Source organism: Gallinula chloropus (assembly GCF_964237585.1).
Source record: "Gallinula chloropus genome assembly, chromosome: 1".
Taxonomy (NCBI): domain Eukaryota; kingdom Metazoa; phylum Chordata; class Aves; order Gruiformes; family Rallidae; genus Gallinula; species Gallinula chloropus.
The window spans coordinates 23,246,309-23,265,138 of record NC_140085.1 but is presented as its reverse complement, the minus strand read 5'-3'; the positions used below and the strand labels follow the sequence as shown (position 1 = coordinate 23,265,138).

Below are 18,830 nucleotides of genomic sequence, written 5' to 3'. Positions count from 1 at the left end.
ATTTTGTAAACTCACCTTGCCCGTTTCCCTGTGCTGTTAACATCAATGGGGGGAAAACAGTCTGTAGCTCTGACCAACCCAGGGGGTTTCCAGTTTCACCGTCCTGAGCCTGTAGGAAGGTTAATATTGAAAGTAGCCAATAAATATTTGCTTAAAAATAGCGAACTGGATGTTACTGGTATCAGATGTAGGGTTCGCAGCCTGGACCTGAGGTTACAAAGGTTCCCCCCGCCCCCGGTGAATGAGGGGTGTCCCAAACCTGCCGTGAAACGCGGGAGGCAAGGGGCATCTTCACTGCCCGGGGAAGCTCCGCGCCCGCCGCCTGCCTGTGGCGATCGCGTTCGGGTCCTGCGGGCTTACGCCTGTGTCGAGCGGTATCTCCAGCTGAACAGCTCCAGCCCGGGGTTGGACTCGGGGAAAGCCCGGGAAGGCAAGGGGATGCTTTTCCTCGGGGGTGGGCGGACGGAGCGAGCAGTGAGGGGCCGGGGCTGGTGCCGAGCGGCGGCGCTCGGGGCCGGCGGTTTCCCGGGCGATGGGTGGGGAGAGAAGGAGGAGGAGGAAGAGGAGGAGGAGGAGGGGTCCTCGCGGCTTTATCTCCCACCCAGCTCCGCCCGCCGCCGGCTGCCTGCCGTTGCCGTTCCGCACCGTACCGCTCCGCACGGCCGGGCAGGGCAGCGCCGGGCAGGGCAGCGCCCATGGGCTGCGGCAACTCCACGGCCAGCGGCGCGGGCGGGCGAGGTAGGGCGGCGGCGGCGGCGCTGCTCGGGTGGGCGGGGGGAAAGCGTCGGGTCGGGTCGGGTTGGGTTGGGCTGGGTTGGGCAGGGCTGGGTGAGCGGCGATATCAGCATCCCCGTGGGCAGCCCTGCCGGGGGGCTTCGAGTCGGGGAGGGGAGGGTGGCGGGCATACATCCACCCCCGGCGGGGTCGCATCTCCCCGCTTTGGGGGATGCCCGTCCGAGCCGCGGAATCGTTGCCCGCTCAAGAGCATCTTCCTTTCCCGAGGCTGATCTGCTTGCCCTGGGGAGAGAGAGGATGATGTGGCCTGCCGGTGGCCACCGAAGACTTTCTGGTGCCCGGGGTGTCGTTAGGGTCAGCGCCTCCAAAACAGTAGCTGTCCTGGGCACAGCGAGCCCAGGCCAGGGGCTGGATGTAAGGATCCCTCCGGCTCCATCCCCTTTGCTTCCCTATAAGGCCACAAATGCCACTTCTGAAATGAATTTGTGCGACTTCTTCTCCTTTGCTTGCTGGAGAAGTTAGAGGGTATTCCAAGACTGAGGTTTCTTGCATGTTAATGTGTACTGCTGGCTGGTGAGTCCAGCTGGCTCCCTTATTTGTTCATTGTTATTTCCAAAAGAGATAAGATCTGGGAAGATGGTGCTGTTGTGCTCTTCCTCCCCCCAGCCCTGCAAAAGAAGGAAGGTATATGGAAATTGATAAGTGGACCTTCACCAGAGAAGTTTAAATATGAGCATTTATGAATCATTTTTCATCCTAACTGGACTTGGCAAACATTACCACCTGTTTCAGTACCTGTATTAAGTCTTTCAGATGCATTTGTCAGCTTCATAACCTCTTGAAAATACACAGCAAAATAGAGGTTGGACCAGTTGGAATGATGCCCCTCACCAGTTTTGACTTTGCAGAGCTTCAATGGTGCCTGGGTGGTGCTAGTCCTGATTTGCAGAACTGGGCATTATCTTTGTGAACGATGACTCCTCCAAGTTGTGTCTATGTGTGTATATTTGTGTGGGGTGTTGCTGGTTTTCCCATGAAACCCTTGCACATCACACTCACAGGGGAAGGGGGAGGTTTTTCTGCCATTATTGCTTACTTGATTTCTTTTAAATGATTATAAATGAGGTTTTAGGTATCATGTGTATCCATCAGAGGCCTCTCTGATGCATAAAGAACACACTGCATGAATTTGCTTGAACTTCCAGCACTCTTATTAGAGCTGTCCTGGTTGCACATGTTAATTCTCTCCCATCATTTGATTCCTACATTGCTGTGACTGGAGGTTGTTTCAGTATACTACCACTGTAGCTGAGATGATGGTTGTTCACATCCTAGCTCTGTTTGCTGGGTAAAAGCACCAGAGCAAGTACCAGAGAAGTTCAGAGGAAAACTTTGAGTTGACTATTAGTCCCTTTGGAGTAGCTTCTCAATTAATGTTGACCTGGCACTCGTACCATGACCCAAATGGGTAAATGACAAATGTACTAATGCTGACAGCAGTAGTTAGTGAACTATGTTGAACTGAAAGTTTGGTTGTCTAAGTAAATGTGTCGACTGTTGCATTAAAGGCAGCTAATTTCAGCAGCTTTTGGCCTGTAGATTTGTGAATTGTTTTAACTGAAGGTATGTTGTCTTTGGTGGTTTCTTACCTGTACTGTTAGTCAGAATACATTTGAACGTGCATTTTGTGGCAGCCCTTTGCACGGGGTTTAGAAATAGTCCACAGATCTCCAATGGCTTAGTGCAGGCAAAAAACAACAGCTCTGAATAGTCCAGTTCTCTTCCCAAGTTCACCACTGGCTGTCAGGAATAACTCTATGCAGTCCATGATATTATAATAACCAACAACTGGTAATGAAAGTAAGAAGTCACATGACTACTGTTTATTGTTTCCATTTAGCATTCCTTACAAAACCTATCTAATAAATAAAATTATTCTGTGTAGAAGAAGGAGAAAATACACCATTCGTAACTGGAATTCTAGAGCTCTTAAGGAAAGTATAACTCTCAATATTTTCCTGAAAGAATACTGTATAAATACAAATTAATTTTGTGGCTTGCACAGCATGAATAGATCTTTAATGCTGGAGTTGTGACTAGTCTACAGTACGTAATGTCAAAGCTAGAGGTACATAACATATAATTAACCTGTAACACTCTGTCATATTATGTGACTAAGGATAATACTGTAGCATAGTTCACAGGCTTGTTATGCTAGTCCCCATTTTCTTACTCTGGTGAAATTTCTGTTGTTGCCTAACTTGATTTTTTTCCTAAGCACACGTATATGTAATGATAGTTCAGCTAATGGCATTATCTTCTGGTGCATGGCTGGAATGACATCAGAGCAGCTATCAGCCCTATCGTCTGAGAGATCTAAACTAATAGACGTGATCTAGAATAACATTTCTGTCTGTGGTGCAGTACTCCAGAACACCAGTATAGCTCACAGAGTTTACATTTTCCTTCCTGGGCATCAGACACTGGCAAAGGGCTCCTCAGTTGAGAAATTACATCTTCTGTTATCCAAATAAACTGTTGTATGCGCATACCTCTTAACTTATCCAGTTATTTCATGTGTTAAGTATTGCTTATATATATTTTTTTTTAATTTCCCATTACCCAATGGAAGCTTTATTGCTGTATTGCTCTTTTCCCACTGTTTTGTTAGCTTGGTTTACATATCCTTCTTTCATCTTATATTTCCTGGTACTTTAGAAGGTCCAAAATAGTTCTTCCTTTTTTGTCTTTTAAAAACATGCCCTTAAACATCACTTTACTTTTGAGTTAAGGCATTTCTTTTCATTCTAGTGCAGCTTCACTAACAATTTTTAACTGCCTCCTCCTTTCTATATCAATTGTAGTAGCAATGACAGCACCTTAAATTATGGCACTCAGTGGAGGCTGGCAGTCTAGCCTTAATTTAAATATACAGTTAAGCTGTTAGTCTGTGAGGAGCTTCAAACACAGCCAAATTATGATAAAGGAGAACTCTCACACCAAATTTGAGCAGATTTATTAAGTTCAAGTTTGGTGGAATGCCCATGAAACCATGCAACCTGCTCTATGTAAAATCCAAATAATTTTAAAAATGAATGTTTGATCAGGTCAGGTCTTTGTACAAAGCTGCCACCTGATGAGTTGAAGTAATCAATTTGAAGTAAATTGATATAATTCTGTCCTTGGTTACACTGTGGTATAAATAGAATAAATTCATTGATGTTAGGATTTGGTTCCACGTTGCTGTCTTTTGGAGTGAATCAGAAGGTAGCCAATGATAGAAAACTCATTTCTAATCTTAACTGGTGCATGAATGTACACACAATTTTGAGGTTTTGATTTGCTTTTCGTAGCAATTTGAAGTATTTGCAATAAAATAATGGAGGAAAAATGTTTCATAATCTGCTCAGGCAGTTCTTGTATCCGTGTTTTTATTCGTGTAACTGGTTGCCTCTCATCCTTTGTATCTTTTTTCTGAAATTTTTGTCTCCCATCCTCTGGGGCTATCAATTTCTTTCAACCACCTTTTGCATTTGTCCTGCGATTGCTGAAGTCCTGCAGGGTTGCCAGTAACAAGCTACTGTTGTTTTGAAAGTGCAAAATGTCCTCACACCCAGTGGATGATGCTTTGGGATACGTTTTTGTCCTTCCTCGTTATTGACTGTTAAATGCTATAGGGTGTGTTGGGTTTTTTGAGGGTTTTTTTGGAGGGATCACAGCTCTATTACTCTAGACAGAATGTTTTTCTTCTGTAATCACTTGGGCTCACAGCCATCTATGGCTGGATGGGCCTCAGTTATTCTGCAGGCTGCACTCTTCCTCCTTCAGCTCTAACATGCCAAAATGCACCCATGGTCCTACTGTGTAGATGGTGGGAGCAGATAAGTCATTCAGGACAACTCAATACTACCTATTTTTTACAGATGCAGCTTCCTAGCTACCCCTCAGTCTGTTGCTGAGGTTAGTCAGGTTTTGGAAAACTAAACCAGCATCAAAGTTTGTAGGGTCAAGTGCTGCCTTTTTTTAGTCCAGGCTGATACAGTGGGAAAATAATGGACAAGCTTTCAAATATGTGAGCCTTTTCTCAAGTCATATTTCTAAAACATCGTGGCTGTGAGAGCACTATGCCTTGTTGCTGTGGCACAGCTATGCACTGTTTGTGAATCGATAGTAAACAAGATTCTTTGGCTCAACTTCTGGCAGGAGGAACTTGAGTATCTATAAATTAACTTGTCACTCACTAAACATGGAAGAGTCAGAGAAATATGTCAGTGAAATAACAGGAGTGAGGGTGAATGGATTGGACTTTAAAAACAAACACATCTATACAAACTGAGGTGTTATTGGGTTTTTTGTGAAGTAAAATCTAGCTACAAGGAGTGTTCAGGCTCCCCTTATGAGTTTTTACTCATTACATAGCTATGGGCCACCTAACTGAAGTGGTGTTCATTCGCAAGGTCAGAACTCTTCCAGGAAAAAAACTGCATTGTGAACTGGGAATAGTCAGATCTATATTCAGGTACTTTAGTGGTACTCAAGTGATTTTGGACCAAATTCTTGTTTCACTTTTGCTTATAATTCTAAATAACACTGCTGAAATAAGTGGAAGTGAGGATGTGCCTAGGCTCTGTCTAGGTGGGCAGGGTGGTGTGTTGAAGGTACATAGCTGGGCTGACTCTGGACAAGCTAGCCTTGGTAGCAGAAAATGTCTTCTGCATTAGATGAGATTGAGCTTGCACGCAGCATTGCAATGCCAACCTTCCACCTGGGCACAATTAATTTGGGATTTTATATGTAGTAACTTGTAGATGTGCCTGTAAAGCCAGTCTCAGAAAGCTGCCTGGTAGAATAAGTTTTAAAATGAGGACCTGAGCTTATTGTGCATATGTGAGGTGAAAGTTATTTGTTATTTATGGATATTTTTCAGCAGCAAAAGTAGAAGTTTTCAAGAAATGAAGTGCTGTGGCTGAAAAATCCCAAACCTACTTCCAAACCCATTAAATCTTTTGGATTGACATCTGTAGCTTCTTCAGAGTGAGCTCAGATGACCTCCTCCAGCTAAGTACTGAGAGGAACAGGAAAAGAAGTGAAAGGTTTTCTAATGTCTAGCCTAGCTTGTGTAATTAATAGAAGGGATAATTTGCTGGTTACTCAGCTGAATGATATACCAGCAATAGCAACATGGCATTAATAACTTGGGAGGAACAGGAAGGAATTCGTACTTGAGTGAATGTCCCTCTCCCAGCAAGAAGCATCTGAGTCACTGGGGGGGGGGGGAAAAGGGTGATCAGACAGCCAGGTGGTGGCTTTTGTCTTTGTGCTTTTTTTTGTTAAATAGCAGGGTAAATTAACAGGTGGATGATCTATTTAGATGTCTGTGCCTTTGGATGGATTGTGTCCCACTGTTTTTATTGGTCCTGTCTAGTTGTTTTATAAAACTTTGTTTATCTGTCAGGAAGAACAGAGCAGCATTGTACACACGTAGTGCCAAGCCTACAGCTGAATCAATTGGCAAAATACACAGGCGTTCAGGAGCAGCTGCTTGGTTAGTTGCACTAACTTCATAGCAGACAAAACCACCAGACGACTGAGCAAAGTGAAGTGTACAGAATTCAGAAAGGTGGATTTTGTCTTAAATTGCTGTCATCCTGACCAGCACCTGGGTGCTGGTCCACAACAGCATCATTTTCACCCACTGAGAATCTGACCCAGCTCTAAGAGATAATCTAGATAATCACTGAGGATAAGCTAGATAGACATAAGAAACCTGTTCTCTGACAATAGAAAAATTCCTGTTGCTATTTCTGCATTGTTTAGGACAGAAAGGCAGAGCAATGCTTACTGTACTATCAGTTGGTTTAGAGGATTGTGCCATTATATGGTAAATATGCACTTTTTTTTTTTTCCATTCTAGGTGCCACGGGGACTACTAAAGATGTGTAAGTATTTACTCTTTCAAATTTGTAACTCTGGTCTTACCTTCAGTCCTACTAGCTTTATACTAGATTTAGTCATATATGATTCATCAGGCTCCTAACATGTAATCAACACCACCAGGTGTTTATTGTCTTTAGTGACAGCTTCCGTCTCCACAAAACAACTTCGTGTCTTGTTTACTTTTCTACAGATTCCTTCCTTTGTTATTTCTCAGACAGAAATGTCCTTTCGCTGCTTCTGTTGAGAGAGTTATCTCCCAGAGATGGTCATATTACATCAGACAACTCTTCTCTGTAACCTACCAGTACACCTTTTTCCAAAGGACACATCATTGTGTGAAGCAACCACATATATTTCCACTGAGCCCTGTGAGAGATTTATAGAGCCACTGAGGCAAATTTCCTCTCTGCAGGAGACCCAGTAACCCATCCAGACTTCCTTTTCAAGGTACCCACCTGCTTTAGATATTCTTTGCATTAAAGATAGTATCTCTCAGCTTGTCTTTCTTTCCCTTATCTTTGACACTGAGTAGCAGAGGGCAGCCCTACCCATCCTGTTTTTCTCTAAATGTGGAAGGTCTAAACCTCTATTGTCCTGTTGTCTCTTGCCAACTTCTGCTTTTCAGAAAAGCAACAGCAAAAGATCAGCTTTTCTCAGCCCGTTTTCCATTTGCTTATGCAGAAATGTGCAGGAACAGCTTTATACAGTCATAAATTTATTTTCTTATCAAAGAAAACATTAAAGAGGTCCTCCTGAGGTCTTGCCTCCTTCTAGCCTAGCATTGTAATTGGTATTTGCCACTGGAGTTTGAGACTGAGTGACCTGGGAAAGATTTTCCTGTTACGCAATAGGAACATTCTTCAGCTTTATTTACTTCATTTAGAGTAACTACTCTAATTAGACAGAGGAATCCTGGTGTAGAAATGAGGGCTGTCAAGTCAGATAAGCAAGTGGAGAGAATAGCTTAACAACAGGCTTGTCCTTGCTATTATAGAGCACAGCTGAGAACTCACTACAGGTCCCACTTGGCAGATGAACACTCTTGTCACAGATCACTCTTGAGATCTGTGCTACCCGTGTAGGCTGTTTTCTGGGTTTGCAGTGTCAGATGGTGAGCTTATGAGGAACCTCTTCTTGACACAGCCTGTGGCATCCGTGCCTTCAGCTCTTCTGTACATACAAACCCACTGGTTTTCATTTATATCAGGGCGTTTCTTGTTCTTCATTTTTAGATAATTGAAGTGACTTGGAATTGCATCTCTCTCTTTGCCCTTTGGTAGTTTTAAATTTCAAAATTGCGAGCACTGTTAAATGATGCACTTGGTAGGCATGTTTCTGTGCTTAAAAGTTTGGGGATATGCAGAACTGTGTCTGTGTGTGGTGAAGCATTTGTAGGGCTAGGCTTTAGTAGTTAAACTGGGAACATCCTACTTGTAAGTGTCAGATCATCAGTCACGCTTCAATAAAGTATCGGGATAACTTAGAAATAATTACCAGTGCAGACTTCAACAAAGTGAAAGGGTCAGTCCTGGAACCATTACTTATTCAGATAAGAACAACCTATGTGAGTAATAGCATGGTTGAGCCTTCTTGTCAGACATGAGGAACACAGATCTGTTAATGAGGAATGGCGGCGATGACACAGAAAGTCCTAAATCAATCATCCTAACATTCAAGTGCAGGTATTTACAAAGGACATAAAATACCAGAAAAAACTATTTGAGTTTTATGGAAATGAACAGATTTATGTTAACTAACATTATAAATCCGTACAAGCTTTTGTTTTTTACCCTTTCACTTTATCAGATAAAAGATTAAAAATAAAATCCTCTTTAAGAAAACCCACTGTTTTTTTTCCGTTACATTTCAGTTGTATTGACTCTGGTCCAGAGAAGCCTTTAGATGTCTCCTTACTTACATAGTACTTTTTGATACAGAAAACGGTTATTCTAACTCAAGAGATTTCTCATTTCTTGACTGTGACTCATTGCCAAGGCACAAGCATCTCCTGGGCTGAGCAGATGGGTGCCAAGAGGGAGGGCTGGATCCTGCTCTGAGCCCTCACAGGTGACCATGGGGAAGCTGCTTTGCCCTCTGGGCCTTGAATTTCTTCACCAGTAAGATAGGGATGATGATACGACCTTCCTAAGTGAAGTGCTGTGGAGGCTGAGGGCCATGTGGTGACAAGAAGGATGTATGGTCTGGGAAGGTGACCTCTCCCTGTGTCCTCCAAGCCTCAAATCAACAGTGAATGTGTCAGCCAGCTATAGCCAGTGCTTCTGTCCCACTGATAAAGAGAAACACATCAGTGCAAGCTGGGAAAGCTTAAATGTAGGAGGGGTGATGCTAGAAAGTAATGCAATGCTTGTGATATGGAGAATGTAGCTAAGTCCAGAGGAAGATTAGAAACAGTAGGAAGGAAAGGACAAAGCAATTCAAGCCTGTTTCAGAATATTGGGAAGAAATCCATTAAGTACAAATGGCAGGCCCTTGTTCCCAGAAATGCTGAGAAACTAAGGAGAAGTGGTCTGTCACTTGTACAAAGTTTAGTGAATCATTTGTGGTGGAACTACTGAGCACAGCTAGAAAGAACCCCGTGTAATGCTTGGCACAGACAGAGCCATAAAAGCTGAGGTAAGAAAAATGTGTCTGGAATGAATTAATGTGAATGCCTGTCATTTGGTATTTAAGATATTATGTGAAAAATGACAGGTTCTTTTACCATCAAATGGACATAGGACTGATGGATGTAAGAACTGACAGTTGAAGCAAGCATACTTTTCAGACTTTGGAGGGTGACATGAAGTCTCTTGGGACAGACAATCCTTACCAAAAGAAACATTTACTCTAGCTGAAAATAGAATGCCGTTATGTAGATTTGCTGTTAAATCCTCCTGCTGGCTACAGGACTCCACCTACGCTACCTGCTGAAAAACGTGCTCTCACTAGAGAGATGGCAACAACATCTGAGGTGCAGCAACACGGCAGCAGATCAGCACAAAGCACATCAGACCCCACAGTTCATTTTGCTGTCTATTCCTGGGGGAAAAAAAAAAAAGCTTCTCCCAGCTTGCTGTTCCTGGAGGACTCTGTAAGTGGAGATATTTAAAGATTATTTTTTTTAATGTTAGGTTCTTCCTTCATTCTTGACATAATAAGAGGCTGGAGATGCATTGGAGGTAGAGAGGGAGAGAGAAAGGATGTGCTGGAATCCCGTATCCCCATATTCCCTCTGCAAGTCTGGGAGATGTGGCAATGGGAGGAGTGCTGAAGCCAAAGGAGCTTCTTTCCATCCTCATTTCTGTGCAGTCAAGTGCCGCTGTCGCAGCTCTGCTCCCCAGAGTGACCCATGTTCACCCAGCACGAGCACAGCAACAGCTCCTGCTGCAGTGGCTCAGCTGGCACCTGGGAATTCGATCTTGTGAAGTTAGTGGGCACCTTTCAAAATGGGACCTTATAACCTACAGTGTGTGAAGGTGTGTGAAAGTGCCCAATGCATAAACTGGAGCAGCATTCCTTCCCGCGTTGCTTAGAAAGGAGTCCCCAGAAAGGGGTGGAAAATAGCTTCTTCCTTAAGTGCCATCACCAGAATTTTTCTTTCCCTTCTCTTGCTCCCACGTTCCTCCTGTCTCTGCTCACCTCCCCTTTCCTAGCAGAACTATGACGAGTTGCATCCAGTCATCACCCAGCCCAAGAGCTGTGGCCTTTACAGTCCCAGATTATATTTGCTGTTGTGCATTTAAGGGAAAAGGTATTGCAAAATTAGGGTTTGATTTGTAGCTATTGAGAGTAAAGAAAGAGGGCAAAAGGGTTAAAAAACTCTATCCTGCTTAGTCATAGACCTGGCTAATTTGTTTTGGTGAGAGAAAGACAGTAATAGTCCAGTGATGCCCCTTACAAAACTGTTTTAGAACAGAAGGAAATAGCCCTGTTGCCTAGTAGAGACTTTTTTTGGTTTTTTAAACATTGACATTAATTTCCTGTTAGACAATATTGATTATTATTCTTGCCACTCCATTTTAGAGGCTTTGAGCTGTGCGTGAAGTTGATGGTGCTTTTAAAGAGTTCTTTTCTCTGGATAATGGTTAATCTGGATTATAGAAAATGTTTCCAGTTCCTTAAGAAAATCAATCCTGTGACACATTCAGTTGGTTCAACAGAAATGATTGTTTGTGGTCTCATGGCGCCCAAAGTCCCTCTCTTAAAGTGCTGGCTTTTTTTTTTCTTTTTGCTAAAAATAGAGGGCTCATGGCTCCTGATTGTAAAGCCTGTGTGTACCACTTCCTTCAGCTGGACTTGGCTCACACTAGGACAGAGCAGGTTCACAGCCTTCAGGGAAAGTTGTCTTTGAATTCTTCTGGCCCTGTGCATGAGGACTGCGAGGTGGTGTAGGCACCGTGGGTTCAGAGGAGGTGGGTGATGCCTTCTGAAATGGCACTTGCTCCTCCAGGGAGGAGTGGCAGGAGGGCCAGAGATGAGGATTTTATTGCTCCACCTCTCTTGAGGGGTAAGACATAGACAAAGACAACAGATGAGGAGGCTGAGCCCACACTGTGCTGTGCTCTGTGTGAATATGGGCAAAACTTCAGCATGCTTAAATTTACCCTAAACCTCTACTATTAGAAGGACTGGTGTCACCTTAGTCACTGTGGTGACACAGGAAGGATAGTTTGTAATGTACTACTGCTTAGAAAGAAGATAAGTATAAGATGATTTCCAAATTGTAGTATTATTTTTCAGGCATTTGCTGCCCTCCCAGGAGAGCGCTGGCTGAGGTTTAAGGGGTGTTTTGTTGCATTTAAGGCAGCATCTTTCTATGAGCTCTCTGCACTTTGGGCCAAAATGCCATTGACTTCAGGGATCGGAAATGGCATCCAGCCCTGGTGATTAAACAGTGGGCACACCTACCTCTTAGAATAAATAAATTGCAATGAGAAATGTCATATATTATTGTTAAATATCATAGTTCAGAAATGCCTTTCAAGGCTACAGAAAGGATTTAGCCCTAACACTGGGTAAAGGCCAGCTCTCAGATTTATCACCAAGGGAGCAGATCAGAAATTCATGGATCAGCTCATGATGGGGAATATCTCTGCACTGCCCCCATAGTCGAGTCAATTGGCCCTTCCTTTAGTGGGAATATTCAGGATATGTGGGTGAGCAGTCTGTGCATGAACATTCCCACGGCAGAGCCCTCCTTGGGTGGCGGTGCCCCCTTTGCTGACTGCAGCCTTCCCTGGCACCACTGTGTCTGTGTCTCCTGGCTCCCTGCACAGCTACGGTGTGGGACTCCTTGGGCAGTTCTCACGGTTTTCCCCCAGGGAAGGGGTGAAGGATGTCTGTGGATCTAACAGCATTCGAGCCATCTTGCTTCTGGTTTTATCGCTAGGTTGGTAGGCTGCAGACCAAGCTGAAGTGCAGCTGCTGCCCCGATCCATACCCAGCCATGCAAGCAGAGATCAAAGTCCAAATATTTAATCAAAGATGGGTGAGCGATTTGTGCGAAGGCTGGTGCTGGGGCACAGACTGAGACTGCAGCGCAGGGACTGCACCCCCAGGGAGGAGGAATAAATTCTTTATCTTTACTGTACTACATCTGTCTTCCCACTGATGCCGATTCATTTACTCCCTGCTACACCGGAGAGTATTTCAGTCAAACCTCAGTGACTCCCTACTGACCTACAGACTGACCTGTGGTTTTACTCTAAAGGTAAAAGAAGTAATTGCCCATTTCTAAAGGATTAGTAACAATTGTTTGGTTTGTAAGCAACTCTGACTTCAAGAATTGCAGCATCTCATTTTACAGGGAGGCTCCGTAACATCTTTTGGCACAGCTGCTGTGAACATTCATAGAATCATAGAATGGTCTGGGTTGGAAGGGACCCCAGGGATCATAGAGTTCTAACCCCCCTGCCACAGACAAGACCACCAACCTCCAGGCCTGGATCTACACAAGGCTTCCCAGGGCCCCATCCAACCTGGCCTTGAACACCTCCAGGGACAGGGCATCCACCACCTCTCTGGGCAGCCTGTTCCAGCACCTCACCACTCTGTAAAAAACTTCCCCCTAATATCTAATCTAAACCTTCCCTCCTTTAGCTTTAGTCCATTCCCCCTTGTCCTGCCATTATCTACCCTTTTAAAAAGTTGATTCCTCTCTTTTTATAAACTCCCTTCAGGTGCTGGAAGGCTGCAATGAGGTCCCCCCGCAGCCTTCTCTTCTCCAGGCTGAACAAGCCCAGCTCCCTCAGCCTCTCTTTGTAGGGCAGGTGCTTCAGCTCTCTAATCATCTTCATGGCCTCCTCTGAACCCTCTCCAACAGTTCTTATTGGGGGCCCCAGATCTGGACACAGTACTCCAGATGGAGCCTCACGAGGGCAGAGTAGAGAGGGACAATCACCTCCCTGTCCCTGCTGGCCACTCCTCTCCTGATGGAGCCCAGGATACCATTGGCCTTGCGAGCTGCAAGAACACACTGCTGGCTCATGTATGGCTTCATCCTTCTTCATCCTCATTCCCATGCTAGCACAGATGCCTACTCTCTTCCAGGCCTCTTTTGATGGAATAGCAGCCCAGACTTGCTCCTGTTATGTGCAAAGCCTTTATGTTCCTGTTATCAGTGGAGCAGTGTGGGGACTCCCTTAGGAAAAGTGTCCATTTACCTGTTTCAGCTCCCAAACCCAAACCTTTCAGGCATCACTGGAAGGCAGGGGTCACGAAAACAAAGCTCCATCTGTTCTCAATCCTTTTTTTTCTTTCCTTCTGTACATTAGATTGGAAAACTGTCTCTCTTTTTGTGCCTGTGTGAATACTTTATTGAATTGTGGATGACCTGAATTAAACTGGGATCAGTAATAATCTCCTTCCCTTACTCCTGAATCTACCCAGATGGTGACAGAGTATCTGAAAGAAACAATCTGCTAATGTGCTTTATGTCCTTTGATGTTACAGAGCAGAAGAATCTGTATCAGATGATGATAAAAGGAGGTAAGTGCTCTGCTGAGACTGGCTTTATTTACAATGGGCTGCAATGAGTTCTGTCACCAGATGTACACCTTTCCTTTCCTTCTAGTCGCCACCACCACCACCAAAGCAGAGAAAAAAGAAAAGAGAGCAGGAAATCTCTCTCAGAGCCCAGTATTGATGAATCTACTCACCCCATGAATCTACTCCCCAGTGAGCTGGGGAGGAGAGAACCTTGCAGCAAGAAGAGCAGTGATGTGCTCAGTTAGGGCTACTGACCTCTGCTGTCCCACCAGCCCCATCACAGACAATGGCATTAGCATTTGTGGGAAATTTCTGCTGGGCTGGAAGTAGAAGGAAGTGTGACTATCATCAAACAAATCAGGAATCAACTCAAAGTCCTGAGGGCTGGAGGAGGTGTGCTTAATTTGGCACCTAATGGAGTACAGCAGTTTCTGCAAGTAGCTCCAGGCATGGCAGAGGCTCTTAAGGTCCCAGTTTTTCACCTTCTTACATCAGTCCCTGCTTTTCATACAGGCCTTGGAGCCAGAAAATACACTCTGCAGGGCCATGAAGAGGAGAGGGTTGGGATGTGAAAGTACCTAACACCCTTGTGCTCCTTCCTACTAACAGTTTTCTCCAAGTGTGAGCCGAAGCAGGAGGCTGCAGGTCCTATTTATTAACAAGGAGGCATAAAAGTGCTGTTTAGTTGGTGTGTGCTGTTTGAAGTGAGGTGCTTCAGCAGTTCCATTACTGTCCGGTTTGCTGTCCTCAGTTGGATAAATCTGGTGTCTAGCAGGAGCTGGGCAGGTGGGGTTTATTGTCACAACCCAGCTGGGGTTTTATGAAAAATATTAGGAACTGGAGTGAAAAACAGCATCTCTCACAGGCTTGGGCTCCACTTAAGAGTAACAGTGAGTCTCAGAGTTTTTTTGCCTGGCACCACACTGGCAAGCACATGGCACTTAATATGCACTTTTCACACAGCCGTGGTAAAGGAGGGCTTGTGCAGAAGCACCCTCCTCTCTGAGTATCTGTGGCCTTTGTAGATATAGGGAGAAGTGTTTCAATTGAACTCTGATGTCCCCTTAACTATTTCCTCTACTCAGGAACTATGGTGGTGTGTACGTTGGGCTGCCGGCGGATGCGGCTGCCATGGTTTCCAGTCAGACGAAAGCTGCACCAAAAGGTACCGTGAGGCTGCGTGTTGAGTTTCTCCTGCTTTCTCAGTTTAATTTCATCTAGTAGGATGCATTTCCTTTAAAAATCAATTATTATTTCAGACAGACTGGCTAGCCATAGAGGCTCTTAAGGTAGTGGGGCTATTTATAATCATTAAAGTGATCGTTCCCATTTATTTAAATCTTGCCACACTTACTTTTGCAGAAGGATCTTAGAGCAGATGCTGACAATGTGGTAAATTGTCTTCTGAACAGCTTCTCCAGGCTTTGAGTGCTCTACAGATTCAAAGAAAACAAATCCCTGTTAGGTTTAAGAGGCTGTGACAGATGCACTTGCAGAGCCTCGGCACTATTTTTAGTTTTGAAGGTGTTTACTTGCATTGTGGCGAATTCCAGTAATAACAGTTGGTAAGTGCTTGCTTTCAGGTTTATTTCTGTTCTTATGTGAAACACGCTGCAAACGGTTTCTTTCCCATGTGATGTTTTTCAACAGCAGGAAAAGGCATTAAGTTTATAGGTACTTAATAGACAAGTCATAAACATATATTTATGAAATCGGGTAATAATTGTTGAGATTTAATACAGCGAAATGCTGCTGTCACATACGTGCAGCACAGACTTTAGTCACTGGTTGGTGCTTCCAAAATTTGCTGCAAAACAAAAAAAAAGGAGAAAAATAATGCTATTAACCATAAAAGAGTAGCTGGTTTTGGAACAGTAGTACCTTTGTTGTGTGTTTTTTTAAAGCAGTGTTCAACATTAGTGATATGTTACAATGTTTTAACCATCTTTATTTTTTGTTTTCTAATTAAGATTAGAAGGAAATAAACACATCAAGATCCAAACAGCTGGAGGTACAGTATGTCTTAATAAATGTTATGTGCTTGGCAGGCATTTGTTGAATGGTAAAAAGATGGCAGTGCTCCTTCTCCAGCTGCACCATAATTCTTCTAAAGCCTGGTCCAGTGGCCAGTTCTCAGTGGTGCAGATGTAAATTAAAAAGAGGATAAAGTCGCCTTCTTGGTGAGAAGTGAGAAGCAAGGAAACCCCATATTACTCCATGTGGGAAATCAATAAAAATCAAATGTCCTTGCAATCACCATCAGCCACACCACAGCTGATCGTGCAGCAGCACTAAGACCTCCCATGAGAGATGAGGTGCATCAGCAGTGTGTAGACCAATGTCTGTAGAGGCAAAGCTTTTCCTAGGAGTAAGTAGGTTTTGGTTAGAAAACATCTCTGTTTTGGGGAGGACCTTGAGGACCAAAGTGAGGCACTCACAAAGTGAATTATTGGAGCTTTCCACTTGCTATGGGAGAATCTGTGGGGCTTTGTTCTCCACCAGCCAGAACAGGACAGTGAATATTTATGGAATTTATTCCTGATTTAAGAGCTCCAATTAACTAAAAAAAAAAAAAAAAAAAGAAGCCCTGTACAGATTCATGTCTGAAGAAAACTAAACCGAGCTCAGTTTCCGTCCAGAATTTGAACTGAATAAACATTGACAAATTTTGAAAGGGAACACTAGCCAGTTTAGGGGCAGGGAAAGCTGCCAACGCTTTCCATAGGAAGTAGAATCCTTTCCTAATTTTGGTGAGTAGCCAGAAGCAGTTCTGGCTGGTCCCGGTGCTGGACACAGGCCCAGTAGAGCAGAACACACACTGGTTATATATAGCGAGACCTGCAGTTGGTCATAACACAATTTCAGTATCCTGGCTGAGATATCTAAGCTGGGAACACCACTGCCCTCGACCTGGGCAAGACTGAAGCACCTTCTTGAGGTTGCAGCTTTCTATCTGTAGTTGATGACCAGAGCCCAGGTTAATTAGGTCCTTATCTAGGTGCTGAGGTTGGGCAGAATGAATCACTTGACATTTCTGATATTCAAAGCAGCTGAAGTATACTTTGCCTCCACAGGGGCAAGATTAGGGCTTGACTGCTGACTCTGGCTGAAAAAAACAGACAGATGAGCACCTTTTAATTGGCAAAGGGTCCTCTGAGCTCCACATGTTTATGGGCATGTGTGTCTGGAGGGTATAGACCACAAATCTCTGCTTGGCTTGCTGGTTTATGTGTGGTGCTGCTGTATTGCTTTCCCAATGTCGCTTCACCAGTCCAGCTGAGTCTGGTTGGTTTGTTCTTTCTTTTTTTTTTTCTGAACAGTCTTCTACTGAGACCACTTGCCAGTGCTTTAGAGAGAGTCGTCTTTCTGCTGAAGACTTTTATATTTACGTAGCCTTCTGGAGAGCAAGAGGGATCAGAGCACCAAAACAACCGAAACTGTTGCAAGTTCCAACTACGGGTAAAGCTCAAAGTACAGCACCGGATCCGTTCCCTGTGACGGCTGCGATACGGAAACCTCCTGCTGTTCTCCAGTGAGAAGTGAAATTGATGAACTCATGGTGGATGTTTCTGCACAAGAGCTAACTCTGATGATCTGCAACTTATTTCTCTGTGGCCATACTGCAGATCTCATCAGCTATCAATCAGCTACGCTTCATATATTTTCTCCAACAATTTTTGATAGATTTTATATAGAAAACCATTACTACTGTCCACTTAATAGTTCCTATTGTAGGTTCCTATAAATTAATTGTTAATTTACTTCAGAGTAATATATTTGACAGGTTTGCATCTTTTTGGTAATATTGCAAATTTTAATATTTTTGCTGTGAAAACTTAAGAAATAGGATGAAATAAGCATAAGACCATCAGGTTCTTTGTAATTACTACTGTCACTTTTATACAGTGGGACAAATGTTAGTGGTTAATTTCACCTTTTAAGAAGCTACTGTCCAAGGAAATTTATTTAAATAACAAAGTACTTCATCGTAATATTTACATGTCGGTTTTTATTTTCTTCAGTCTTATTTCTTTTATAAAGCATTACGTGGAAAAAAAATACTAACAAACCAAACCATCATGTTATGTCTTCCGTTGTGTGGAATGTTACAATGACATTTCCTTGCATAAGGATGAAGTGATAGTATTTTCAGAGGTAGTGGGACTAAACTCCAGCTCTGCAGACGATTTTTGATCGCCGTTAGTTTTGTGTCCCTGACTCATCTCGAAGCATCTCCAGTATGACAAACTGTAACAGAATGAGCGTTATTATTACTTCAGCAAGTTGTTGTATTAAATAACGGATGGGTTGTTTTAAAATTCATCAAGTTTATAGCAACTGTAGGTTTCTCACAGAACATAAACCAGATTGTATGTTTCCATATGGCTGAACAAGTATTTAAATTATTAAAGCCTTTTGCATAATACTTTAGTCAAACTGTTTTTAATAGTACATGATATGCCATATACATTAAGCAAACAAATAAGCAAACAAAAAAAAATAACCCCAACCCACACCATAATAATGTATTGATGGAGATTAACAACCACTTTTGAAATGACAAAAAAAAAAAAAAAGCAAAACATAAAATTTGGACATGAAGTGAAACACTGTAAACCATGAAATTACTGTCCATTTCACCAATCTCTGTTAAGACCAGTGAAGAACTATTGACTATGGTTTCCAGAAACCTGCAGCTCCAGCTTTAAAAGAAGTGGTAGCTTGCTTAGGGTGAGTCCTGTAAAAGGAAGTATTTAAAAATATTCCTTGCTTGTCCTGTTGAAGTATTTGTGACATTATTTCCTGCTGTTCTCTAGAAATCTGTTACTTGGGACATCAACAATTTCAGGCTTCTAGCTCGTGAATACAAATGCATGTCTCATATTTGACCCCTTCAACCTTGAACTAAGAGGAAATAATCTTGAAGATTAAGAGTTGGTGTTAGAATGAATGCCTGTAGAATACATCTGCAAAGTCTTGTTCTTGCAGGCCAAGCTGATGTGAACTCAAATAGCAACGAGCAATAAACATGCAGGTTTGCTTGCCACCTGCTTCCCCTAGCATAAGGGATTAGTTTCCACATCACATATTCCACCAATGCTCTAAACAGTTTGCACAGTACAGGTTTATTTGGTACTCAGCAATTGGGTCCATGCCTGACCTGATCGCGA

The 18,830-nt window shown here is 43.4% G+C and overlaps 1 protein-coding gene across 1 annotated transcript; it reads left to right on the top strand.

The window, feature by feature from the left end:
* Nucleotides 1–695: 695 nt before the first annotated feature.
* LOC311194445 (overexpressed in colon carcinoma 1 protein homolog) lies at nt 696–17,025 on the top strand (the record flags this gene model as incomplete). The annotated part of the gene is made up of 6 exons (XM_084267548.1): nt 696–738; nt 6,650–6,674; nt 13,624–13,659; nt 14,745–14,824; nt 15,630–15,670; nt 16,980–17,025. 5 exons carry the CDS (start codon nt 696–698, stop codon nt 15,632–15,634), a joined length of 189 nt encoding a protein of 62 aa, XP_084123674.1. The 3' UTR covers nt 15,635–15,670; nt 16,980–17,025.
* Nucleotides 17,026–18,830: the final 1,805 nt, after the last annotated feature.